This window comes from Scomber japonicus, chromosome 17 (assembly GCF_027409825.1).
Source record: "Scomber japonicus isolate fScoJap1 chromosome 17, fScoJap1.pri, whole genome shotgun sequence".
Taxonomy (NCBI): Eukaryota; Metazoa; Chordata; class Actinopteri; order Scombriformes; family Scombridae; genus Scomber; species Scomber japonicus.
In genome coordinates this window covers 6,005,378-6,032,294 of record NC_070594.1, presented here as the reverse complement: position 1 = coordinate 6,032,294, position 26,917 = coordinate 6,005,378, and the positions used below count along the sequence as shown (strand labels likewise).

Sequence of the window (26,917 nt, the reverse complement as noted above, 5' to 3'; positions counted from 1 at the left end):
CTGCATATGTGAGATGAGCTAAATAAAGCTTTTTGTAGCTCTGGAGGGAAACTGTGTAAAATCTGATAACTGATAATTGACTCAAGTGATGTCACTTGACTCAGCGTCATTTGGGGATGAAGACTGTAAGTTGGAAAATGGAAATAAATGAGGTTAGCCGCGGCTCGCTACTCGTGTCTGCTGGAGGCTAGCAGCTCCAGGCTACACCACTTGTATCTGTATAGTTGAGTGAATTAAGTCGAGTTGCATCATGGGTAATGTAGGCACCAGGTTTTTGCAAAAAGAAGAATGCATGGAACAGAATGAATAGATTACTTATTAAATCATTAGTTTCCTGCATCTGGCCCCAGGTGTCCCCATCATGGAGCTATTAAGATAGTTGGATTTGGAGCCGCCAGTTGGATTTGGAGCCGCCATACAGCCATACTGCTAATTTGTCCTGGTGGCCGAATGTGGTACTGCAACTAGCATAACGCATTTGTATCTGTATTGTTGAGTGAATGAAGTTGAGCTGCATTATGGGTAATGTAGGCACCATGTTTTTGCAATAAAGAAGAATGCATGGAATAAAACAGACATTATCTCTGGTTCATGCTGCACCGGTTTTGATGCTTCTAAGAAAAAAACTATCTATTTATCTGACAGTATTATAGGTATTAAATACTGAATTAATAGATTACTTATTAAATCATTAGTTTCATGCATCTGGCCCCAGGTGTCCCCATCATGGAGGTATTAAGATGGAGCCTGGAGCCGCCAGTTGGATTTGGAGCCGCGATACTGCTAATTAGTTCTGGTGGCCAAATGTGGTACTGCAACTAGTATAACACACTTGTATCTGTATAGTTGAGTGAATGAAGTTGAGTTGCATTATGGGTAATGTAGGCACCAGGTTTTTGCAGTAAAGAAGAATGCATGGAACAGATGCTGCATCGGTTTTGATAATTCTGAGGAAAAATCTGTCTATTGTGAATCTGACAGTATTACAAGTTTAGTTTTAAATACTGAATTAATAGATTACTTATTAAATCACCAGTTTCCTGCATCTGGCACCAGGTGTCCCATCATGGACGTATTAAGATAGTTGGATTTGGAGCCCACCACACAGCTGTATACTGCTGTTTTTTCCTGGTGGCCAAATGTGGTACTGCAACTAGCATAACTCACTTGTATCTGTATAATTAATGTATTATAATGTAGTGCTGCATTATGGGTAATGTAGGCACCAGGTTTTTGGTATAAAGAAGAATGCATGAAATAAAAAATTGGTTCCTCTGCTCTGATTTTGATGCTTTAAAAATTAAACTGTCTATTATCTAATTCGTCCCAGTGGCCAACGGTGGTACTGCAACACACATATACAAAATGAACATACAAATATACAAGTATTAAAAGTTTAAATATTTAAAAAAGCATATAAAAAAGATGGTTGTAAAATGCTTAGCAAGCAAGTTTGATTCATATAATTGTTTTCAATCTTTCTTTAAAAACATCCATAGAGACATTAAAGGTCTCAGAGGAGGAAAAGTTACAATGTGAAGCAGACCTTGTATATCAGCACAGTTTCAGAGCGTATTATTGCTTACATAATGAATAATTATGTTTAATCTGATCCTCATTAGAATAAGTTAAGGTCAAAGTCTTCACGCAGGACCACCGATAGACGATCAATCATAAATTCAACCGGTAATCGATCACTCGACATCAGACTGCAGCAGATCAGCTCAGTAAGAGGATGAAATGTGATGAGAGATCAACCCATTCAGAAACGCTTCACCCACCCCCACTAACACACACACACACACACACACACACACACACACACACACACACACACACACACACCCGCCCCCACCTCCCTCGTCTCTCTCTCTCTTCCTCCAACATAATTACCATGCCTAGTCTCTCGCCCTTGTCTGCAGCATTCCCTCGTTTCTGATATGCTTTAATTACCACCAGAATTTTAATTGACGGGAGACATCAAGGTGTCCGAGGTCACACACATGCACGCACACACACACACACACACACACACACACACACAATTACACATACACCCACACATACACGCAATTATACACACACACATATATATATACAGGCAAGCTGGCAGCCAGTAAGGTAAAAGATGGAGGGATCATTTAAGGGGACGTGTGTGTGTGTGTGTGTGTGTGTGTGTGTGTGTGTGTATGTGTGTGTGTGTGTTATCTGGGAGGAATACACACTGCAGTGGTATGTGATGAATGAAAAGGACTGAACAGTTTCTCTCTCTCTCTCTGTCTCTTTCTCTCTCTCTCTCACTCTCACTCTCTCTCTCTCTGTCTCTCTCTCTCTCTCTCTCTGTCTCTCTCTCTCTCTCTCTGTCTCTTTCTCTCTCTCTCTCACTCTCACTCTCTCTCTCTCTCTTTCTCTCTCTCTCTCACTCTCACTCTCTCTCTCTCTCTCTCTCTCTCTCTCTCACTCTCACTCTCTCTCTCTCTCCTCTCTCTCTCTCTCTGTCTCTCTCTCTCTCTCTCTCTCTCTCACTCTCACTCTCTCTCTCTCTCCCTCTCCCTCTCCCTCTCCCTCTCTCTCTCTCTCTCTCTCTCTCTCTCTCTCTCTCTCTCTCTCTCTCTCTCTCTCTCTCTCTCTCTCTGTGTGTCTTTGTTCAAATTCAGATTTAAAAATAGCTTCTGTGGCGTTTCTACAAGCGTTGCCAAACCGTGAACATGTAATTATATTTTAATTAGATTACACACATTTCTTTTTTTTTCTTTTTTTTTTTTTACCAAGAAACAGAAACAGTAGTGTTTACATGTGTACAAATAAATACAATGAGTTAATGAGAATAGACATATTAATGATTATATTTGTTTCCTGAACCATTTGAGCTCTCCTATGTATTTATTTATATTTAAATAATGTGATAAAAATACAAATTCAGAGGAACATCATTAACTGGGTGTTACATGTTTTTACTGCGTGGTTTTAATGTTGGAGGGTGGATCCATTACGACTCTATTTCAGTCAGGAGAAACAATTAAATGAAGCTAAAAGAGTTGATGGTATTGATTATTAGATATTGTTAAAAGGCTTTAGTGATTGGACTTTGATGGGTTTGATGTAGTGATGGACTGTTGATAGGAGGATGTGTTTATCAGTGCTTAACTCATCAGTGCAGGAAGTGCTCAAGAGTCCAGTACCACGAATGCTCTACGCCCATAAATAGTCATATTCAATGCATCTACAGCAGGGGTGTCAAACATGTGACCCGTGGGCCAAAACTGGACCATCAAGGGCTCCAATCCTGAGAGCTTTCTGCTGCTAACTCAGCGACTAGCTCGGCGGCTAACTCAGCGCTTAGCTCATCTGCTAACTCAGCTGCTAGCTCGGTGGCTTACTCGGCTGCTAGCTCGGCGGCTAACTTGGCGGCTAACTCAGCTCCTAACTCAGCGGTTTGCTCGGCGGCGAACTCAGCTACTAGCTCGGCGGCTAACTTGGCGGCTAACTCAGCTCCTAACTCAGCGGTTTGCTCGGCGGCGAACTCAGCTACTAGCTCGGCGGCTAACTTGGCGGCTAACTCAGCTAACTGGCTAACTGTAGACTGTAGTAGTAGTAGTGTGTGCTGAATGTATTTATACCTCTACAGCAGCAGGGGCGGGTTTATGCTAATCACTAAATCCTGAACACAGAAATCTTGAAACACAGTTTGTGAAGCCTAGCTCCACAATTCAAATCTAAATGGTTGAAATGCTTTTTACACCTTTTTTTAGAAATACATTTATGACCTATTTAATGTATTTAGAAGAATACATTACACAGTCTTTAACTTCATTTAATTGCATATTAAATGAATCTACTTCATCTTTTTACATTGTGTTGTGGTACAGGAGCCTCAGCCTGTCCAACAACAGCAGATTAAACAGTCTTCAATTACTTGAATGTGGCAGGTTCGGCTCTCTGATATCTATAATAAGAAAGTTCAAGAGTTCAATTTACTTCCATCTGCTTGTCGTTTTATTTCAGTTAAAAATCTTACTGTACTTTCTCTTAACTGGACTCTTGTAATGTTTTATATTTGGGTGTTATATAATCCAGCCTGATTTGCGAGGAGATTTTTTTTTTTCCCCCCTGGAAGGAAAGTATAAATTGTTTATCAGATGTGTGTTTTCCTGTTTTGTGTGTTTGACTGTTTCATTAAAAGGGTTTTTATTTTCTTGTAGGTTCAGACAAACACAATCTGGATTCAGTCAGAAAAAAACAAACCCCAACAACGTCACCTCCTCTCGTTTTGCCCTCCAAACACAAAATACACTCTTTCATATGGAAATGGACTAATTGATTTCCTAAAATCCACATTAAAGCCGTGAATAATTGTGCTTGCTGTTTTGGAGCAATTAAAGCAGAATTTTCCCAACAGTTAATGACTATTATGGGATTTGCGTAATTGAGGCCCTGGTTGAATAAGCTTTGGGTTTTTTTTTTTTTTTAAGAGGCTGATTCTCTTCTTCAGCGGGGAGGAAAGTGGGAATCCACCGCAGTGTCTGAACACATGAACCACAGCAGAGGGTTGCCACAGCAGTTTGACCTTTGACCTTTTCACACAGAAGCTTTTATTCTCATGATGCTCGCCGCCGTGCTAACAGGCTCCGGTTTTTATAACAGCTCTGTGAATAGAGGCGTTTATCTGAGAGCTAGGAAACATCTCGACATCAGAATTACAAAATATTCACTTGTTATGTGTCAGATTTGTTAACCCTTTATAGGACACTCATTGAAAGGAAGGGAGGAAGGAAGGAAGGAAGGAAGGATGGAAGGAAGGAAGGAGGAAGGAACGGAAGGAAGGACGGAGGAAAGAAGGAAGGAAGGAAGGTAGAGGGGAGGAAAGAAAGAGAGAAGGAGGGGGGAGGAAGGGAAGAAAGAAGGAAGGAAGGAAGGAAGAAGAAAGGGGGATGGAGGAAGGAAAGAAGGAAGGGAGGAGAGAAGGAGGGAGGGAGGGAGGAAGAACAGATGGAAGTAAGGAAAGGAAGGAAGGAAGGACAGAGGAAGGAAAGAAGGAAGGGAGGAGAGAAGGTGGGAGGGAGGAAGGACAGATGGAAGGAAGGAAAGGAAGGAAGGACGGAGGAAATAAGGAACAAGGGAAGGAGAAAGGAAAAGAGGAAGGGAAGAAAGAAGGCAGGGAGGAAGGAAAGGAAGGAAGGACAGATGAAGGACCCGGGAGGACAACACAAAGGTTAAAGAGTCTGTATCTCCTGGTGCACGTTGCCTGTTTAAGGGATAAAGCATCCATTTTGTAGCAGCAGAGAGTTTCTGGCTCAACTTCTACTTCTTCCAAGATGCACAGACTAAAGAGAAAAAGTTCAGCAACACTTTTTAGTATATAGAACAACAACAAGCTGAAACATGTTGGTCTAATAATAAAGTTGTTCTATACACTTAAAGTGTTGCTGGAGCTTTGACCCCTAATGCATCATTTTGGCAGCAGACTCTCTTCATGGTAACACTCACAGCATCCTCTCTGCCAAAGACTGGCTTAGCTAATATTTAACATTAAATAGTGTTAAATAGTTTCCTGTAGCTGCAGCTGAACATGAGGAGCCTGCACCATCCTCAAGTTGTTCATCAGGTCCAAATACTGCATGAAATGATGGGAGCTCCTCTTTCCTAAATCTGGGCCGCAAGCTAGCAAAGCCAATGCTATATGTCAACCAAGAAAAAACTTAAACCAGAATTGTCCCACATCCTCCATAGACACCTGAAAGCATCGCATCTTTACCAAAAAAAAAGGAGTATTTGAGCTATTTCAGGCCATAAAAGTGGTCTACTGCTACTTCTTTATGCTACCTGGGTTGTGTTTAAACTGCCAAAATAGTGCATTAGCATCATTAGCTTGGTGCATAATGTATGTAGGTGAGATCAATAACTGCAGCATAATCAATGCTATATGCAACATACCTGAGAAGGAATATTTGGGCCATTTCAGACTCATTTTGTGAGCTAAAAGAAGGCCTCATCATTGCTATAAGTGTTTTTATGCTACCTGGGTTGTGGAATTTCAACATTAGCATCATTAGTTTGGTGGATATTTGGACCATATTGACTATTTTACACTTAGGATATTTTAAGGCTCACATCAATTTCTTGTGGGCCAGAAGAAAGCTGCATCACTACTTAAAGTGGTCTACGTCTACTTCTTTATGCTAGCTTGGTTGTGTTTAAACTGCCAAAATAGTGCATTAGCATCATTAGCTTGGTGCATAATGTATGTAAATCAGAATAGATCAATAATTACAACATCAAGCATAGTCCATTTCAGACTCATTTTGTCCGTGCTACAGGAAGGCCACATCATTGCCATTATACGTGTTTTTATGCTAGCTGGGTTGTGCTTAAACTGCCAAAATAGTGCAATTTCAACATTAGCATAATTAGCTTGGTGCATAATGTATGTAGATCAGGGGTGTCAAACATGCGGCCCGCTGAGGGGTCCATTTCGGCCCACTTTCCTTCCTGTCTTTTTTTCCTTCCTTCCTTCCTTCCTTCCTTCATTCCTTCCTTCCTTCCATCTGTCCTTCCTTCCTCCCATCTGTACTTCCTTCCTCCCTTATGTCCTTCCTCCCTTTCTTCCTTCCATCTGTCCTTCCTCCCTTTCTTCTTTCTGTCCTTCCTCCCTTTCTTCTTTCTGGCTTTCCTTCCATCTGTCCTTCCTACCTTTCTTTCTTCTGTCCTTCCTTCCATCTGTCCTTCCTTCCTTCCTTCCTCCCATCTGTCCTTCCTCCCTTTCTTCCTTCCATATGTCCTTCCTCCCTTTCTTCTTTCTGTCCTTCCTTCCATCTGTCCTTCCTCCCTTTCTTCTTTCTGTCCTTCCTTCCATCTGTCCTTCCTACCTTTCTTCCTTCCTTCCTTTTGCCTGTCTTCCCTTCCTTCCCTTCTTATTTCCTTCCTTCCTTCCTTCTTTCCCTCTGTCTTTTTAATGATCCGGCCCACATGAGATCAAATTGGTCTGTATGTGGGCCTTGAATAAAAATGAGTTTGACACCTCTGATGTAGATCAATAATTACTACATCAAGCATAGTCAATGCCATATGCCACATACCTGAGAGCACAGTATCTTTACCTAAAAAGTGATATTTGGGCCATATTGACTATTTCACACTTGGGATATTTTAAGGCTCACATACATTTCTTGTGGGCCAGAAGAAAGCTGCATCACTACCTAAAGAGATCTACGTCTACTTCTTTATGCTAGCTTGATTGTGCACAAACTCCCAAAAAAAGTGGGAGTCCCGTTTGGCTGACATGTTCCTTAAATAAATATATAGTGATTATGGGAAAAATGAAATATAAAACTTGACTTCAACCCGAGCCGAGGTGGAGCTCATGTTTATCCATACGCTGTGATCTTTCGTCAACATCAACCACTCGCTAGCTCCGAGAGGCCAGCCAAGTTCAGCTGATTACGGCTGCGTGTTGGCACGCTCAGCCGCGTTCTGGCTCCGTGGGATCAAATGTGAGCAATTTGGCTCCACTTTGAGGGTGTGAACTGGGTTTCGGGAGGAGAGTCAGCTCCAGTTAAGGGGCAGAAGGGTGCGAGTAAGGGCCAAAATCTGCACCTGGAATCTGGAGGAATATTTATAAAGTTTGAGATAAAAATGCAAAAACGATCAAAGAAACAAATAAAGATGGCCGCTGATCTTTATGTTGTGCTTTCTGTCTCACCTCAGTGTCTACGGCTGCCCGCTGGCCAAGAAGAGGAAGGCTCTGGAAAAACAGCCGCTGGAGCCGGCTCCCAAGAGGAGGCCCTTCCTCACCTCCTGCCCGGGTGAGGAGGATGAGGAGGAGGAGGAAGAGGGCGCCGACTCCTACACCAACTACGATAACGAAGCCATGGAGGCGGGGGTAGAGGGGAAGGAGCAAGGGGAGGTAATAGAGGAGGACGAGGAGGAAGAGGAAGGGGATAGAGGAGACGAGGAAGAGGACGGAGACGTCGAGGACGAGTTCTCGGAAGACAACGAGGAGCAGGGAGAGGACGAGGAAGAGGAGGAGGAGGAAGAGGAAGAAGAGGAGGAGGTGGAAGTGGGAAGAGCGGGCGCTGTGATGGGAGGAGAGCGGGCCGAGATGGAGGTGGGGATGGATGAGGAGGAGGAGGAAGTGGACGATGGCGATGGCGACGGTGACGATGAGGAAGAGCAGGATGATGAGGTAGAGGACGACGAGCAAGAGGAGGATGACGAGGAAGAGGAGGAGCAGCAGAATCGTCAGCAGAGTGAGTTTGCTGTTTTCTGTCACTTTAGATGTTTTTATGTTTCATTTAGCAGTTATTAAAATGATTCAGTTACTTCCATAAAGCTGAGGAACCTTGACAGTCAAACCCTGAATCCTACATTTCCCACAATGCAACTCAACAGCATCATTCATCAGACCCTTTCTGCCTAGTAAGCACTGACGTCATTAGTTTTTAATGCAGCTTTTTCTATAAAAAATGAAGCCTCAAGCCTCAAGCCCGTCTGAGACTGACGACAGACTTGAGAAAGCTCCTCCAGAGCCACAGAGGACATCATGCAGCTGTTCTCACAGACTTGACTCTTCATGACAAGTAACTTACTATTTATATAAATTGGTGGAATTTCCCTTTATTTTATGTGTAGGAGCCATATATTGATTGTTTATTAGTTATTCTGCGTTTAATTAGCTTTGTCTTGTTGCCATGGTGATATGTAGTGTTTGGGGTCACGTGGGCACTGTAGCCACAGCCGGTAGGTTATATCAGTACCTGCTTCACCTGCACTGGGGATGGAGGCGAGTCTAGGTAGCCGTAATTTTTGTTGACCGCATTTCATTATCGCTGTTTTGTTTGTTTTGATACACGTTCGCCAAGTGTACACATATACCATCCTATGGGCGCGTGTAAAGCCGCTGTAGTACTCATTTCATTCATTAAAATCTCAGAAACTTCTTTTTGGACTCAGTGTGCTTCTCTGGAACAGCAGCAGCGTGTCATACAAATACAAGACCTATTCTGCCTCACTAGCGACTTTTAAAAGGAACTGGAAAGCCGCTACATTGTGTCAACAAAAAAGGCATCAATTAATAAAGCGATCGCTTGCAGCACAAAGCAATCTGCAGGACGCACAGCGCAGCGGACCTAAATAAAGTAAGACAAAACGCCACGTCATACATCTGTCAAGGAGGACAGGTAAGCTAAGCTCACCTGTGCATGTATGTGTGCGGAGAAGACATCCAGATTGCATCAAGTCGAAGTTTGGAAAAGTCGAATGAATGAATGCTGGTCGGATATGCGATGTCTGTGCATTGTTTGCTCTGTGCTCTGAATGACGTCTGCACTTTGATGCTGATATGCGAAGGTTTTTGATGTTGCATGGAGGAACGCTGATGCTGCTTTGTTGAAATGAAATGTCCTGATTTGCTGTGCATTGTGGATGGATTTAAATGTCAAGGTTCATTGATCATTGAATGAAAAGTTACAAAATGAGTCAAATAAATGACGCAGCCTCGTGCTCTGACATGGAGTCTGGGAAACAAAGGGAGAGGAAACTCACTGAAAAAGGTTTGCTGAATAAAATTGAAAACCTGCAAAATAAACGCAAACGTGTTGTGGATAAAATCAAAGGTTTAATACCAGAAATGAAAGGGCTCATGAAACAAAGAGAAAATGTGTTGGATGTGAAGCAATGTTTGGAGAATTTAAATACACTGTGTGAAAATGCCACAGCCTCACACAATGAACTGTTGCATCTACTCCCTGAGGAGGAACTCATTCAACAAAAGGAATGGTTTTCAACCATTATGAATTACAGCAATACATTTCAAAGGGACACTCAAAGTTGGATTGTTGACATTGGACAAAAAATCTCTCCGGAGCAACAGGATTCAGCAGAAATTCAATTACACCAAAAGAACGAACCAAGTCAAATTGAGGATGACATTAATCCAAGTGACAGTGTTTCAAATAAGGGAAGCCACAAAACATCTCAGTCACAATGCTCTTCAACCTCTTCTGCACGTTTAAAGGCCGAAGCTGAGCTGGCAGCCTTAAGTATGAGGCACAAATTATTAAAGGAAAAGCATGCTTTGGAAGAAGAGGAGCAACGCCTGCGCAAAAGGAGAGAAGAGCTCCAACTGAGCACTGAGATTGCTGAAAAAATGGCAAAACTTGAAGTTCTCAAAATACAAAGCACAACAAGTGGAAAACGGACATCAAAGGTCTCAGATGGAATGAAATCCTACTTGGAAAAAGCACAATCGCAGCAGTTATTTAATGTCAATGCAGATGAATTCATTCCAAAACAAATTGAAGCAAACACAAATCCAAATATAACCTCATATGAACAAAACCAAATGCAATTTCATATGAACCCCCCAATCAACATACAGGAATTATATGAACAACAAGGAGTTAACATGGAGGGTCTAGAATCCAAAGATGAAGTTCTTGGCATCATGAGGAAACAAAATGAAATAACAACATTGCTAATACAACAGCAAAGCCTCTCAGCTCTACCTAAGAGAGAGATCCCAATTTATGACGGTGATCCATTGAAATACCACACATTCATCAGAGCCTTTGAGAATGGAGTCGAGAGGAACACAACTAATAGCTGTGATCGCCTATATTTTTTGGAACAACACACAAAGGGCCATGCTAAGGAGCTTGTCAGAAGCTGTCAACATATACATCCAGAACGTGGATATACAAAAGCCAAAGCTTTATTAAAGGAGCAGTTCGGGAACGAACAAAAGGTCGCCTCTGCTTACCTGGATAAAGCCCTCTCATGGCCTCCAATTAAAGCAGAGGAGGTGAAGGTTCTGCAGGACTACAGTCTCTTCCTTAGAGGCTGCTGTAATGCCATGGAGGACGTACAGTATCTTTCAGACATGGATATGCCTTCCAACATGTTGAGCATCATTAAAAAACTGCCCTACAAACTCAGGGATAGGTGGAGGAACCATGCCTGTGAGCTACAGGAACGACATAACCGGAGAGTTAAGTTCACAGATATTGCTAACTTTATTGAAAGACAGGTGAAAATTTTGACAGATCCTGTGTTCGGCAATATACAAGACTCTCAATCAATAATCATAAGTAACAGAACAAACAAATCCAAGTCACAGTTTCGTCCTGGACATAAGGGGAGCAGTTTCGCTACCAATGTAAGCCCGGTGGAGAACAAATATCAGTCTGCAAGGAAAGAAAAGGAAATCAAACAAACAGGAAGAAAGGCATGCATCTGCTGTGGAGGAGGACACACATTAGATGTATGTGTACAGATGGGGAAAATGGTTCATGAGAAGAAGATAGGCTTCTTGAAGGAAAATGGCATCTGTTTTGGTTGTTTGTGCACAGGGCACATCAGTAGAGATTGCCGTAAAAGGATTTCCTGTTCTAAGTGTAGCCTTAGACATCCCACTGTACTTCATAAGGAACCTGTTAAAGATTCTGAGCAGATGGAGAGGAGCCCAGGGCTTCACGTTGACAACACACTGGTGTCAAGTGGTCTTACAGGGGCTGGAGAGCAGGACTGCAAACTGCCCATTGTTCCGGTCCAGGTTAAATCTAAAAAAGGAACCAAAACTGTCATCACTTACGCTTTCTTAGACCAGGGGAGTACCGCAGTGTTTTGCACTGAGAGCTTAATGCACAAGCTCCACCTCACAGGGAGGAATGGACGCATTCTCCTTCGAACCATGGGCCAGGAGAAAGTCGTAAGCAGTAACATCGTGTCAGGATTGGAAGTTGCAGCACTGGAGGGGGACAATTTTCTGGAGCTTCCAAGAGTTTACACGCAAGAGTCCATGCCTGTGAACAGAGGAAATATTCCCACGGAAAGGGATATTGAACAATGGTCACATCTGAAACACATTCGCTTACCTCAGATTGATGCAGGAATTGAGCTACTTATAGGAACCAATGTTCCTAAAGCACTGGAACCACTGGAAGTGGTGTGTAGCGTAAATGATGGACCATATGCGATCCGAACTTCGCTGGGCTGGACTGTTAATGGTCCACTGACAGGTAGCAGTGGAGAGACGGTCAACTGGGAGCATCCACAAATAACTGTAAACAGAGTTTCAGTCGTGAACCTGGATGACCTCTGGCAACAACAATTTAAGAATGATTTCCCTGAAAGCAGTATTGAGGAGCAACCAGGAATGTCAAGGGAGGATCAAAGGTTCTTGGAGTTTGTCAACAACTCTGTGAAACAGGTGGAAGGGCATTACCAGATCGCATTACCTTTAAGGAACAGGGACGTCAGCATGCCAAACAACAGGAGAGTTGTTGAACAGCGCCTGTGTTGTTTGAAAAGGAGGTTTCAGAAAGACTCAATATTTCATACTGAGTATAACACCTTTATAACTGACCTTCTAGCTAAAGGCTATGCGGAAAAGGTGCCCGAAGAAGAGCTGGACCGTGGTGATGGGAAAGTATGGTACATACCACACCACGGAGTCTACCATCCCACTAAAAGAAAAATCAGAGTTGTGTTTGACTGTGGAGCAAGATATCAAGGAACATCATTAAATGCTCAGCTTCTACAGGGCCCTGATCTTACCAGTTCTCTGATTGGAGTGGTGACTCGGTTTAGGAAGGAATCGGTTGTGATCATGGCCGATATAGAAGCTATGTTCCACCAGGTTCAAGTTCCTCCTGAGGACAGAGACCTCCTAAGGTTCCTCTGGTGGCCAAAGGGGGATACACAGCAGCTACCCATTGAGCATCGGATGAAGGTGCACTTGTTTGGGGCGACATCATCTCCCAGTTGTGCTAACTTCGCCCTCAGAAAGTGTGCAGAGGACCACGGGCATCACTACAGTAAGGAAACAGTGGATAAATTACTGCACTGTTTTTATGTGGATGATTGCCTCGTGTCAGTGGCCACAGAGAAGGAAGCAGTGATGCTTTACAGGAACCTTGTCTCTTTGTGTTCCAAGGGTGGATTTTCTCTCACAAAGTGGTTGAGTAACAGGAATGGAGTGCTGAAAGTCATTCCAGAGAATTACAGAACAAAAAGCATTGAAGGATTGGACATGGAACTGGATTCGCTACCTGTAGAGAGAGTGCTGGGTGTGGAATGGAGCATTAAATCAGACTCCTTCAAGTTCAAAATGGTACTTAAGGACAGACCACTAACCAGAAGAGGAATTCTCTCGACTGTCAGCTCCATCTACGATCCCCTTGGAATGCTGAGCCCTGTTGTTTTAACTGCGAAGAGGATCCTGAGAGACCTGTGTGAGAGAGGGATAGGTTGGGATGATATTGTGCCTGAGTCAGTCTCTAAAGAGTGGTTGGAGTGGTTGCAGCAGCTGCATCTGTTGGAAAGATTTGAGGTCAGCAGATGTATGAAGCCTCCAGGTTTTGGAGAAGTTACTTCAGCCCAGTTGCATCATTTCTGCGATGCCAGTGAGCATGGATATGGAACAGTGACTTACCTGTTGTCGAAAGCCAAGAATTCAGAAGTACACAGTGCTTTTGTGATGGGAAAGGCTCGGATAGCTCCTTTGAAATCTGTTACTATTCCCAGGATGGAGCTTATCGCTGCAACTATGGCCAGCCGCATCGACATGCTGTGGAGGAAAGAGTTACAGATGGATCTTTTGGACTCAGTATTCTGGACGGACAGCACATCTGTCCTGAAATACATCAGGAATGAGACTTCAAGGTTTAAAGTTTTTGTTGCAAACCGGGTCTCACAAATCTTCAAGGTTTCTTGTCCTACTCAATGGAGGTACGTGCATACCAGCAGCAATCCAGCAGACATAGCCTCCAGAGGTGTGAAAGTTGATGTGTTCGTTGCTGATGCTACATGGGTGTCAGGGCCTAACTTTCTTTTGCATCCTGAGAGTGAATGGCCTGTTGCTCGGGAAGACCTCTATCACCTTTCACTTGGCGACCCTGAAGTCAAAGGAGTGGTTGCAGTGAATGTTGTTCAGGTCAGGGAGGAACCTGTCACTCACCTGATGGAGTACTTTTCCTCCTGGATGAAGCTAAAGAAATCAGTGGCCTGGCTCTTGAGGATTAAAAGATGGCTCATGTCCTGTGTAAAGAAGAGAAGACAGTTACATCTGACCTTTGCACAGTCTGACATCAATAAGGAACAGCAGGCATCATCTGTGGAACAGGAAATGAAAGAGTTCAAGAGGACAGCAGTGCATAGGAGCCTCACTGTGAAAGACCTGGAACAAGCTGATCTTGCCATCATCAAGTTCTGTCAGGGAAAGAGATTTCCTGAAGAGCTAACCAGTATGGCAAAAGGGCAGCCGGTTAAAAGGTCCAGTCACCTCTATAAGCTCTGTCCACAGCTGCAAGATGGAGTCCTGAGAGTTGGTGGTCGTCTCAGTAGATTGTCTATGCCTGTGGAAGAGAAACATCCTATAATCCTGGCAAAGGATCTCCATATCTCAGAGCTCTTACTTAGACATGTACATCAGGAAGTGGGACATGGTGGCCGTAACCATATGCTGTCTAAGCTGAGAGAGAGATACTGGATAGTGGGTGTGAGTTCAGCCATCAGGAGAGTGCTATCCAAGTGTATCATCTGTCGCCGGCTGAATGCTCTGCCAGTTCACCAGCAGATGGCAGATTTGCCTCTTGAAAGAATTGTCCCAGATGAACCGCCATTCACCCGAGTGGGAGTGGACTGCTTTGGCCCATTCGAGGTTAAGAGTAGAAGGAGCATGGTAAAGAGGTATGGTGTTCTATTTACTTGCCTCGCTATCAGAGCAGTACATATCGAGGTTGCATCATCATTGGACACCAGCTCCTTTATTAATGCACTCAGGCGTTTCATTGCCAGGAGGGGACAAGTTCGGGAGATACGTTCTGACAATGGAACAAACTTTGTAGGAGCAGAGCGAGACCTGAGGAACGCTATGGAACAGTGGAATCAGGTGCAGATCCAGGATGTCATGCTGCAAAAGGGAATACAGTGGAACTTTAACCCACCTGCTGGTTCGCATCATGGTGGAGTTTGGGAACGGTTGATCCGGTCTGTGCGAAAGGTTCTCAATTCAACTTTGAGGGTACAAAACTTGGATGAGGAAAGCCTTCACACAGTGTTTTGTGAGATTGAAGCCATAATAAACAGCAGACCAATCACCAAAGCCTCCTTGGATCCAAATGACCTGGAAGCATTGACGCCCAACCACCTGCTACTGTTGAAAACCTCACCAGCATTGCCACCAGGAGTGTTCCTACACACAGATATTTATGCACATAGGAGGTGGAAACAAGTCCAGTATATGGCTGACCTGTTTTGGAGGAGATGGATAAAAGAGTACCTCCCTCAACTGCAGGAGCGTCAGAGATGGACAGGAGTAAAGAGGAATCTTGTTGTGGGAGACCTGGTCATTATAATGGACAGCACAGCGCCTCGGAACTCTTGGCCTATGGGACGAGTGATACAGACCTTCCCGGACCGAAGAGGATTCGTTCGTCAGGTGCGAATTAAAACCCGGAGCAGCTGCCTGGACCGGCCCATCACAAAGCTTTGCTTGTTGCATGAGGCTGACGCCATTTGAGGACACGATGGCTGCAGTTGTGATTCTTTTTTTTTCTTTTTTCTTTTTTCTTCTCTTCTCTCTCTTTTTTTGACTGTTACTAGACTCTCTTTACTGAACTTTGGCAGTTTGACTTTGACCAATGAGACTGTGGACTGTGAGTCATATGATTCAAGAAGAAAGAAGAGTCGTGTGGATTAATTAATGGACATTAATTTTGAACTTTATTGGTGAAAGTTTTTTTTTTCATATGTTTATGTCTCCTATGTGATATTAGAGTAATTATTTACATTAACTCAATAATTAGGGGCTGGTGTGTAGGAGCCATATATTGATTGTTTATTAGTTATTCTGCGTTTAATTAGCTTTGTCTTGTTGCCATGGTGATATGTAGTGTTTGGGGTCACGTGGGCACTGTAGCCACAGCCGGTAGGTTATATCAGTACCTGCTTCACCTGCACTGGGGATGGAGGCGAGTCTAGGTAGCCGTAATTTTTGTTGACCGCATTTCATTATCGCTGTTTTGTTTGTTTTGATACACGTTCGCCAAGTGTACACATATACCATCCTATGGGCGCGTGTAAAGCCGCTGTAGTACTCATTTCATTCATTAAAATCTCAGAAACTTCTTTTTGGACTCAGTGTGCTTCTCTGGAACAGCAGCAGCGTGTCATACAAATACAAGACCTATTCTGCCTCACTAGCGACTTTTAAAAGGAACTGGAAAGCCGCTACATTATGCTTAAAACAAGCAGGTCTTGGAAGGAAGAAGGAAGGAAGGAAAGGAAGGAAGGAAAGTAAGAAAGAAAGAAAGAAAGAAAGAAAGAAAGAAAGAAAGAAAGAAGGAAACAATACCATAAACAAACAATTCCTTCCTCTTTTCGTCCTTACTCCTTTCCTTCCTTCCTTCTCTCCTCCTTTCCTTCCTTCCTTCCTTCCTTCCTTCCTTCCTTCCTTCCCTCCTTACTCCTTTCTTTCTTCCTTCCTCCCTCCCTCCCTCCCTCCCTCCCTCCTTAATACTTCCTTCCTTCCTTCCTTCTCTCCTAATTTCCTTCCTCTTTTCATCCTTACTCCTTTCCTTCCTTCCTTCCTTCCTTCTCTCCTAAATTCCTTCCTCTTTTCATCCTTACTCCTTTCCTTCCTTCCTTCCTTCCTTCCTTCCTTCCTTTCCTCCATCCCTCCTTACTCCTTTCTTCCTTCCTCCCTCCCTCCCTCCCTCCTTAATACTTCCTTCCTTCCTTCCTTCTCTCCTAAATTCCTTCCTCTTTTCGTCCTTACTACTTTCCTGGTTGATGTTGTTCTTCTTCTTCTGCGTTTCCTCTTCAGGTGCCAAAAAAACAAAGTAATCAGACAAAGATTGATTATATTTTGGCATCCAGAACTGAGTTTGAGTAGATTATGAATTAATGCCAAAGGTCATAAACCAAAGGGTTGACTGTTAATCATCAGAGTCTGAATCTCCGCTCTGTTCATCCATTTATATAAAATTACAACACTGTCGTCTTTCGTAGTGTCTCAAAGCTGCAGCCCCTAACACCCCGACCAGGTGACGCCCATGTTCACTTAGCTGATTACAAAGAGTCCCAACGGGCCGGTGTGCTGATTACATTACACACATACATGAAAGCAATTAGGTCAGAGACACATTCATGAAAGGAAAGGTTGAATTTCCAAACACTGCCAACACTGATTTTATTAGAGTTTAATATGCGTGATGTGTTAATGACAGAAAATCAATATTAACTCTCCTGTTGTCCTCGAGTCAAGGAAGGAAGGGAGGAAGGAAGGAAGGAAGGTAGGAAAGGAAAGGAAGGAAGGAATGATGGAGGAAATAAGGAAGGTAGGGGGGAGGAATGAAAGAGAGAAGGAGGGGGGGGGAAGAAAGAAAGAAAAAGAAGGAAACAAGGACAGAAAGAAAGAAGAAAAGAAAGAACGAAAGAAGGAAAGACAGAAAGAAGGAAGGAAAGAAGGAAGGTAAGAGGGAGGGAGGAATCAAAAGAGAGAAGGAGGGAGGGAGGGAGGAAGGGAGGAAGGAAGGAAGGAAGGAAGGAAGGAAGAAAGAAAGAAAGGAAGAAAGAAAGAAAGAAAGAAGGAAAGAAGGAAAAAAGGAAGGTAGGAGGGAGGGAGAAAGGAAAAGAGGAAGGGAGGAAGGTAGTAGGGAAGGAAGGGAGGAAAAGAGGAAGGGAGGAAGGTAGTAGGGAAGGAAGGGAGGAAAAGAGGAAGGGAGGAAGGTGGGGGAGGAATGAAAGAGAGAAGGAGGGAGGGAGGGAGGAAGGAAGGAAGGAAGGAAGGGAGGAAGGAAGGAAGGAAGGAAGGAAGGAAAGAGGGAAGGAAGGAAGGTAGGATGGAGGGACAAAGGAAAAGAGGAAGGGAGGAAGGTAGGGGGAGGAATGAAAGAGAGAAGGAGGGAGGGAGGAAGGAAGGAAGGAAGGAAAGAAGAAAGGAAGGAAGGAAAGGATGAATGGAAAGGAAGGAAGGATTGATGGAGGAAATAAGGAAGGTAAGAGGGAGGAAAAGAGGAAGGAAGGAGGGAGGGAGAAAGGGAAACAGGAAGGGAGGAAGGTAGGGGGGAGGAATGAAAGAGAGAAGGAGGGAGGAAAGGAAGGAAGGAAGGAAGGAAGAATGAAGGAAGGAAGGAAGAAAGTAGGAAAGGAAGGAAGGAATGATGGAGGAATTAACAAAGGTAGGAGGTAGGAAAAGAGCAAGGGAGGAAGGTAGGGGGGAGGAATGAAAGAGAGAAGGAGGGAGGAAAGAAGGAAGGAAGGAAGGAATGAATTATGGAGGAAATAAGGAAGGTAGGAGGGAGGGAGAAAGGAAAAGAAGAAGGAAGGAAGGAAGAAAGAAAGAAAGAAAGAAAGAAGGAAACAATACCAAACTAAACATTTAGAGGCCTGAACAAAAGACACATATTAAAATAAAGATGTTATATAAGATATTTAGAGTGTTGACATTTATAATTTATAGCAGATGCAGGATCAGCGTTATTCACACGGTTCAAAATCTGCAGAAGAAGAAAATTAGAGGACTCTGGATTAACGTTAACGATGGATTAACGTTAACGACGGCTGAAACTGACCTCATGTGGCCGAGTGAACAATGGCTGTAATTAGAGCTGCAACTAATGATGAGTTCCATTATTGATCTGCTCATTACTTCCTGTATTAATCGATCAGTCAGTTGGTCGGCAACATATCAGGACACTGTGGAGAAGAGCTCATAGTTAGTTTCCTACCGTCTCCATGGTGATCCCTCCTGTCGTCCTCCCGGGTCAAATTGACCCCATCTCTCTTTTGACTGTTCCTTCTTTCCTCCCTTCTTCCCTCTTTGTTTAATGTTTCCTTCCTTCTCCCCCTCCACCCTTCTTTCTTTGCTCTCTCCTCATGCCACCATTGCTTCCTTCCTTCCTTTGCCCTTTCCTCCCTCCCTCCCTCTTTACTCTTTCCTTCCATCCTTCCTTCTTTCCTTCCTTCTCTCCTAAATTCCTTCCTTCTTTCCTTCCTTCTCTCCTAAATTCCTTCCTCTTTTCATCCTTACTCCTTTCCTTCCTTCCTTCCTTCCTCTTTTCATCCTTACTCCTTTCCTTCCTTCCTCCTTTTCTCCCTCCCTCCATCCCTCCTTACTCCTTTCCTTCCTTCCTACCTTTCTTCCTTCCTTCCTTTGCCCTTTCCTCCCTCCCTCCCTGTCTCTCTCCCTCCTTACTCCTTCCTTCCTTCCTTCCTCCTTCCTTCCTTCCTTCCTTACACCTTTCCTTCCTCTTTTCATCCTTACTCCTTTCCTTCCTTCCTCCTTTCCTCCCTCCCTCCCTCCTTACTCCTTTTTTCCTTACTTCCTTCCTTCCTTCCTTCTCTCCTAAATTCCTTCCTCTTTTCATCCTTACTCCTTTCCTTCCTTCCTCCTGTCCTTCCTTCCTTCCTTCCTTCCTTGACCTGAGGACAACAGGAGGTTTAAGATGTTGAAACAAGACAAATGTTTGGCCTTTATTCTTCAACACTGACTGATTATAATAATTGCTTCTATTTATTTTTCTTTCCGTGGACTAATTGATTAATTGATGAACCTTTGCAGCTATTTCACACAACCATGAGCGGCCACTCTTTAAAGAAGTTATATTATACCCATTTTACAGTTTAATATCTTCATTTTGTTGTTGGTTATTATGGTAAAAAAGTACCTTGTTCCAGCTGTATAAGCCATGGATGCAGCCCATCTGTTGGCTGACTGTTTTCTGAGTGACACATGCCTCGGCCAATCACACAAGCCATCTTCCCTCCTTCCTTCCTTCTTCCTCCCTTCCTTACCTCCTTCCTCCCTTCCTTTACTTTCCTCCCTCCCTCCTTCTCTGTTTCTTTCCTCCCCCTACCTTCCTCCTTCCCTTCTTTCCTTCCTTCCTTCCCTCCTTCATCCCTCCCTCCTTTCCTTCCTTCTTCCTCCCCTCCTTCCCTCCTTTCTTCCTTTCTCCCTTCCTTCCTCCCTCCCTTCCTTCCCTCCTTCCTCCCTCCGATAAAACACAAGCCATCTGCAATCTATGCAACGGGAGCGTCTGCAAAAAGTTTCAACATGACGACGTTGATCGGATCGGTGAATTAAGACATTACAGCCGATCTCACTAATTACATAAAATGCTAAATATTAGCCGATCAGATCTATAGAGCTAATCACAACCTTACAGACGTCCAAGCACCTCGTTTAAAGTCAGAGTTTCTACCCTAACAGTATTTACACAGCACCTAGATCTGCTTTATAAAGAAAGAAGAAACAATAGGAGCAATACGTCCTCTTAACCCTTTATAGGACGCTCATTGAAAGGAAGGGGGGAAGGAAGGAAGGAAGGAAGGGAGGGAAGGAAGGACGGAGGAAGTAAAGTAAGGAAGGAAGGAAGGTAGGGGGGGGGGAAGAAAGAGAGAAGGAAGGAAGGAAGAAGAAAGGGGGATGGAGGAAGGAAAGAAGGAAGGGAGGAGAGAAGGAGGGAGGGAGGGAGGAAGAACAGATGGAAGGAAAGGAAGGAAAGAAGGACGGAGGAAGGAAAGAAGGAAGGGAGGAGAGAAGGAGGGAGGGAGGAAGAACAGATGGAAGGAAGGAAAGGAAGGAAGGACGGAGGAAATAAGGAACGAGGGGAGGGAGAACGGAAAAGAGGAAGGGAAGAAAGGAGGCAGGGAGGAAGGAAAGGAAGGAAGGAAGGAAGGAAGGAAGGAAAGAAAGGAAGGAAAAAGGAAGGAAGGAAGGAAGGAAGGAAGGAAGGAATTAGATATTTTGGGATATTTACAGAAGTTACCAAATATAATTATTTGCCCAATAAAGGGTTAAAATGTGAACATGGTCATTTTGGGTGTTTGAGCAAACTCCTGATGTGTGTTGTGAGGACGATCTGCAGTTTGATCTATAAGCCCCATCATGTTTGAACAGAGTCGACATGAATCTTCTCCTATAACAGGAAACAGAAAAGATGAATCCAGCATTGTTACAGATTGCCTTTCTGAGCGAGGCTCGTATTCAGGTCCTGTTCTGGGTCAATCTGGTGTCTAGTCTCGGTCTGCATGCTGTTTCAGGTCTGCAGTGGGAGAGAGAGAGAGAGAGAGAGGAAGTGATGAGAGCTGCTGCTGAGGCGAATCTCTGATAGACCAGACGCTCTCCGCTCTCCACCCCCCCTCCTCCTCCCCTCCTCTCACACCCCTCACACCCCTCGTGTCCTCAATCGCTTCTGACAGCGCTTCACGAATAATCGGGAGAGGAGCTCTGCTGAGTTATTAACTACCACCCCCCTCCCCTCTTCCTCTTCCTCCTCCTCCCCGTTCGCCTCCTCGTCTCGGCGGACGTGTCACATGCGCCGTGCCTCGGCTTCTCCTCCTGAGGATATTTATGGCTCCCGAATCGGAGCACCTCACACGCCTCCCTTTTTCAATTTCTCTGCTCTCATTCGCCGTCTCTGTCCCCAAAATCAACAGCGAAAGGCTTAGCGGGGAGAGAGCGGGCGCTGCGCTTGCACAGCTCTGGGTTGTATGTTTTTTGTGAGTAAACAGTGGATCATAATTGGGAGGGCTGCTGCTAATGTATTCAGGAATATATGAGAAGAAACTGGGTTCATCAATATTGCTGAGGTTATTAGAGGCTTCATTTCCTTTTCATCTACTGGATTTTGACTCTATAAAGGAACAGATAGTTATATTATCTACAAAATGAATCCCTTTCCTCTTTTGTTTCTGACCAATTACCTCCTCTTTATGTTGTTTATAGTGCAAAATACTAAAAGATTATCTGTGATGTGTTTAGACGCCCGAACACTGTGAAGTTTGAGAGTTTCTGTTTTTGTGTTTCCTGCCAGTAGAGAACCACTACAAGCCGAGCGGACAATCAAAGCTCATTCCGATACAAAAGGACGACAACAACAACAGCTGCGCCATCGCCATCGCCGCCGGCAACGGCAACGCAGAGGATTACGAGAACTACGACGAGCTGGTCGCCAAGTCGCTGCTCAACCTGGGCAAGATCGCCGAAGACGCCGCCTACCAGGCCATGACCGAGTCCGAGATGAACAGCAACTCGTCCAACAGCGCCGGGGAAGACGACGACGATGAGGACGACGACGGCAGCGAGCAAGGCGACAGGAAAGGCGAGCTGAGCGTCGACCTGGACAGCGACGTCGTCCGGGAGACGGTGGACTCCCTGAAGCTTCTCGCTCAAGGCCACGGCGTCATGCTGCCCGAGGACGGTTACCCAGAAGGCGTCATGGTGGAAGACGGTTGCCACGCCAACGGCCGACACGTTGGCATCAGAGGTCAAGGGGACGAGAGCGAGGAGGAAGTGTGTCTCAGCAGTCTGGAGTGTTTAAGGAATCAGTGCTTCGATCTGGCTCGGAAACTGAGCGAGACGCAGCCGTGCGATCGCCCCGCCCTTCACGCTCTACATCACCAACTGCAAAGCCAAGCGGACCCGCAGATGATGCATCAGCTAAACAGGTACAAGAGCTCAGTCCTCGCACCTCACACTCGAGGGCTGTCACTTTTTAGAATAATCAAGTTTGAACGAAATCGATAAGACCCGAAATTTGTTCGGATTAATTAAAAAGAGGTCGTACCTGGTGTCTCGGCCTCCTACTGGCTCAGTGTTGAAGTGAGCTAGCAGGCGGAGCAGCAGATTTGTTTTCTTTGAAGACAACTGCCTTTTACGAAGTCAATAAACAAACCTCAGTCCTCACACTTTAGGGCTGTCACTTTTTAAAATAATCAAGACCGAAATTTGTTCGAATGAATTCAAACGAGGTCGTACATTTGACGCTGCTTCAATTGTCTGTGTTGCCTCGGCCTCCAATGGCTCAGTGTTGAAGTCAGCTAGCAGGCAAGCAGCAGATTTGTTTCCTTTGAATCTTTAATCGTGACTGGTGTCTGGACGACTCCACTTCCTATTGTCCTTTAACAAACCAATTACATTAACATTAGCTTAGTTTACTGATAGGTCAACAGGTCAAGCTAGGGAAGTTTGAAAGCGCCCCCTGCTGGTTCACAAAGAAAACTACTTAAAATTGATCTGATGCAGACTACAGCCTACATTTCAAACAGCTCATTATAGCTCAAATATGAACTTTTTACCCCACGTTCGAACAAAAAAGCTCAAATTTGGACTAAGACGTGACAGAACATTTGGCGCTCCCTCTACTGGCTCAGTGCTGAAGTCAGCTAGCAGACAAAGCAGTAAAGTTGTTGTCTTTGAAGACAGCTGCCTTTTACAAAGTCAACAACCAACTTAATCTTTAATCGTGACTTTGCCGCAACTCAAAATACTTCCACATGTGGCCTTTCAGATGTTTTTGGTGTCTTGATTGTTTGCTCTGGACGACTCCGCTTGCTATTGTCCTCAATTTTAGCAAACCAATATTAAACTACATTAACATTAGCTTAGTTTACTGATAGGTCAACAGGTCAAGCTAGTGAAGTTTTAAAGCGCCCTCTGCTGGTTCACAAAGGAAAACTACTTGAAATGATCTGATGCAGACTGCAGCTCATTATAGCTCAAATATGAACTTTTTACCCCACGCTCAAATTTCGACTAAGAAGTGACAGCCTTATCACACACACTCACATTTCTATCCACATTTTTGTCACATTAAAGGTTTAAGGAACATGATATATGTTTGAAGGGAGATGTGCAGGGTTGAGTTATGTCATAAAGCAGTTAGAGAGCAACGTTAAAGGTCTACTTATTTATCAGTACTGCTTCGTGTGTCCTGTTTTTCGACCATGTTGGAAATCAAAGGTGTTTATATTATTTCCAAATGGCTACACTCAGCTTCACCCGGAGTGAAAGGCCGACTGTCACAGAGAGGGGACGGGGGGCAGATGAGATGTCATATCGTTTAAATAACGCTGCATACTCTCAGACAGTCTCTCCTGGAAGAAGACATTCGTGGCGTTGGACTCAGTTACTCACATTAAAAGTGACAGAAATAATGAATGAAGAAAAAAAAAGGAGAGTCGGAGAGTGAGAAGTTCAAATGCCGGCTCATTGCTCACCTCTGCACAGCTGGCCAAACACAACGTGAGCTGAGTCTGAATGTCGGCTTGAAAGTTACAGGACTGGACCTGCACAGTCCTCACTAATTAGCCGTCAGGAAGGTGTTTGGGAAGCTTCTGAAGGTTTTCTACCAGCTGACAGACATGTCTGAAAGCCACTTAGAGATTATCAGCTTCAGTGTAGCGTAAATTGTCATTGGCAGTGTTTTTAGACAGCGTATACGAGATGGTGGAACAGCTGCTTTTACAACCTATACTGCACCAAACGTCACTCTGTTAGTATCAGAGTAGAAACTAGAGCTGGGCAATCAATCGAAAAATAATGGAAACCAACATTTAGAAACTCTAATCGACTTAATCTTGCTCATGTCAATTAATCGTGGTGTTGATGCTAATCAAGTAAACTAGACATTAACGACAGCGTCACACCCTAACCCTCCTGTCAAGGGAAGAAGGGAGGAAGAAGGAAGGAAAGAAGGAAGGAAAGAAAGATGGAAGGAAGGAAAGGAGAAAGGAAGGAAGGAAGGAAGGAAGAAAAGGAGGGAGGAAGTATGGAAGGAGGGAGGGGGGGAAGGGAGGAAAGGAAAGAAAAGAGGAAGGAAAGGAAGAAGGAAGGAAGGGAGGGAGGAATTAAAGGAAGGGAGGAAGGAAGGAAGAAGGAAGGAAAGGAGGGAGGGAAGAAGGAAGGAAGGACAGAGGAAAGAAGGAATAGAGGAAGGAAGGAAGAAGGGAGGAAGGAAGAAGGAATTAAAGGAAGGGAGGAAGGAAGGAAGAAGGAAGGAAAGGAAGAAGGAAGGGAGGGAGGAAGGAAGGACAGAGGAAAGAAGGGAGGAAGGAAGGAAGGACAGAGGAAAGGAAAGGAGGAAGGAAGGGAGGGAGGGAGGAAGGAAGAGAAGACTGGAAGGAAGGAAAGAAAGAAGGAAAAAAGAAAGACAGATGGAAGGAAGGAAGGAAAGAAAGAAAGAAAGAAAGAGAAAGGAAGGACAGATGGAAGGAAGATACATACATAAAAGTTCATCAAGGGTGGAGATAATCGTTCATTAATCGTAGTCGAGATTAAAAGTTCAATTAATCGTGATTTTGATTTTTGCCATAATCGCCCCCAGCCCTTCTTCAGTTACAGATCATTTCTTCTCCTGCTTCCCTCTCAGTTACACCAGCTGCCTGCAGGGAATGTCGGATGATCCCAGATGCCTGGAGCGCAGCTACTCCGACATGGCGAACCTGATGAAGCTGGAGGAGCAGCTGAGTCCGGCGTCCAGAGGTTACCCGACCAGCTGCAGCCAAGAAGGCGACGAAGACACGACGTCCGTGGCCTCCGACCGCTCCGACGAGACCTTCGACATGGCAAAAGGAAACCTGTCACTGCTGGAGAAGGCCATCGCCCTGGAGTCAGAGAGGGCCAAAGTCATGAGGGACCGGATGGCCTCGGAGCACGCCATGCCCCGGCGGGATCACAACCATCACCGCGGACACGGAGAACATAACCCGAGGCTGAGCACCACCGCCGAGGAACGCAAGTCCAGAATGCATCACGACGGGATGAAGAGGGCGTACTACCCTAAAGGTAGGAAGCAGAAATACACTAACCCTAACCCTACCTCCTTCTTTCCTTCCTTCCTACCCTCCTTCTTTCCTCCCTTCTTTCCTCCATTCCGTCCTTCCTTCCTTCCCTCCATCTTTCCTTCCTCCCTCCCGTCATTCCTTCTTTCCTTCCTCCGTCCCTCTTTCTTCCTTCCTTCTCTCTTTCTTTCCTCCCCTACCTTCCTCCCTCCCTTCCTTCCTTCCTTCCTTCCTTCCTGCTTTCCTTCCTTCCTTCCTCCTTCTCTCTTTCTTTCCTCCCCCTACCTGCCTCCCTTCCTTCTTTCCTCTGTCCTTCTTTCCTCCCTTCCTCTTTTCCCTTCTCCCTCCCTCCCTCCTTTCCTCCCTCCCTCCTGTCTTCCTTACTTCCTTCTTTCTTCCTTCCTTCCTCCCTTCCTTCAGTTTTTCAGGTATTAACCTTCCTGTCGTCCTCCCGGGTCAAATTGACCCTGTCTGTTTTGACTGTTCCTTCCTTCCTTCCTTCCTTCCTTCCTTCCGTCCTTCCTTCCTTCCTTCCTTCCGTCCTTCCTTCTTTCCTTCCTTCCTTCCTCCCTCTCTCCCTCCTTCTTTCCTTCCTTCCTTCCTCCCTCTCTCCCTCCTTCTTTCCTTCCTTCCCCATCCCTTCCTTCCTTCCGTCCTTCCATCCTTCCTTCCTTCCTCCTTCTCTCTTTCTTTCCTCCCCCTACCTTCCTCCCTTCCTTCTTTCCTCGTTTTCGTCTCGCGAGATCTCATCACACCCTTAATTTAATTTGTAGAGTGCTTCAGCCGCAGTAAAAGTAAACATAAGATTCCTAAGAAGAGCGTCCAAGGTGGGAACATTGCTGTGTACAAACAACTGACTGGCACTGGTCCAGGATTCACAGTGCATCATTATAATCCACCCGAAGTTTGTTAAATTCAAACTCTGTCAAATTAAACAGAATGAACTCTGGGAAATCCGGTCTAACATAAACTTTAAGTCTTTCCTGCGTCATCTCATATAAATTTTTCGGTCACTTGTCGCTGCTGTTTTGAGCTGCACACGTGTCAAGTTATGAAATAATCTTATCTGTAATCTGTGTCTTCACCCACGTGGGAAGCTGCTCAGATATTTTTTTCACATCTATAAAAGAAGAAGAAGAACTGTTGTCTGAACTGCTGTTTTCATGCCAGGACTATTTTTACCACGACGGCGGCTGGTCTTCCAGAGGCAAATTTACTTCAGTCAGTCAGTCAGTCAGTCAGTCAGTCAGTCCGTCTGTCCGTCTGTCCGTCTGTCCGTCAGTCAGTCAGTCCGTCCCTCTGTCCCTCCGTCCCTCTGTCCCTCTGTAGGTCTTCACATCAAACTACGTTAATG

General features: G+C 44.7%; 1 protein-coding gene across 1 annotated transcript in view; it reads left to right on the top strand.

Annotated features, from left to right (window-relative positions):
- Positions 1–26,917, top strand: part of myt1la (myelin transcription factor 1-like, a) — a 78,200-nt gene that overhangs the window by 12,454 nt on the left and 38,829 nt on the right. Inside the window, exons 4-7 of the mRNA XM_053337457.1 lie at positions 7,705–8,153; positions 8,202–8,246; positions 21,816–22,449; positions 25,152–25,567. Of these exons, the coding sequence (XP_053193432.1) occupies positions 7,705–8,153; positions 8,202–8,246; positions 21,816–22,449; positions 25,152–25,567 (1,544 nt within the window). The remainder of the gene's footprint in view (positions 1–7,704; positions 8,154–8,201; positions 8,247–21,815; positions 22,450–25,151; positions 25,568–26,917) is intronic.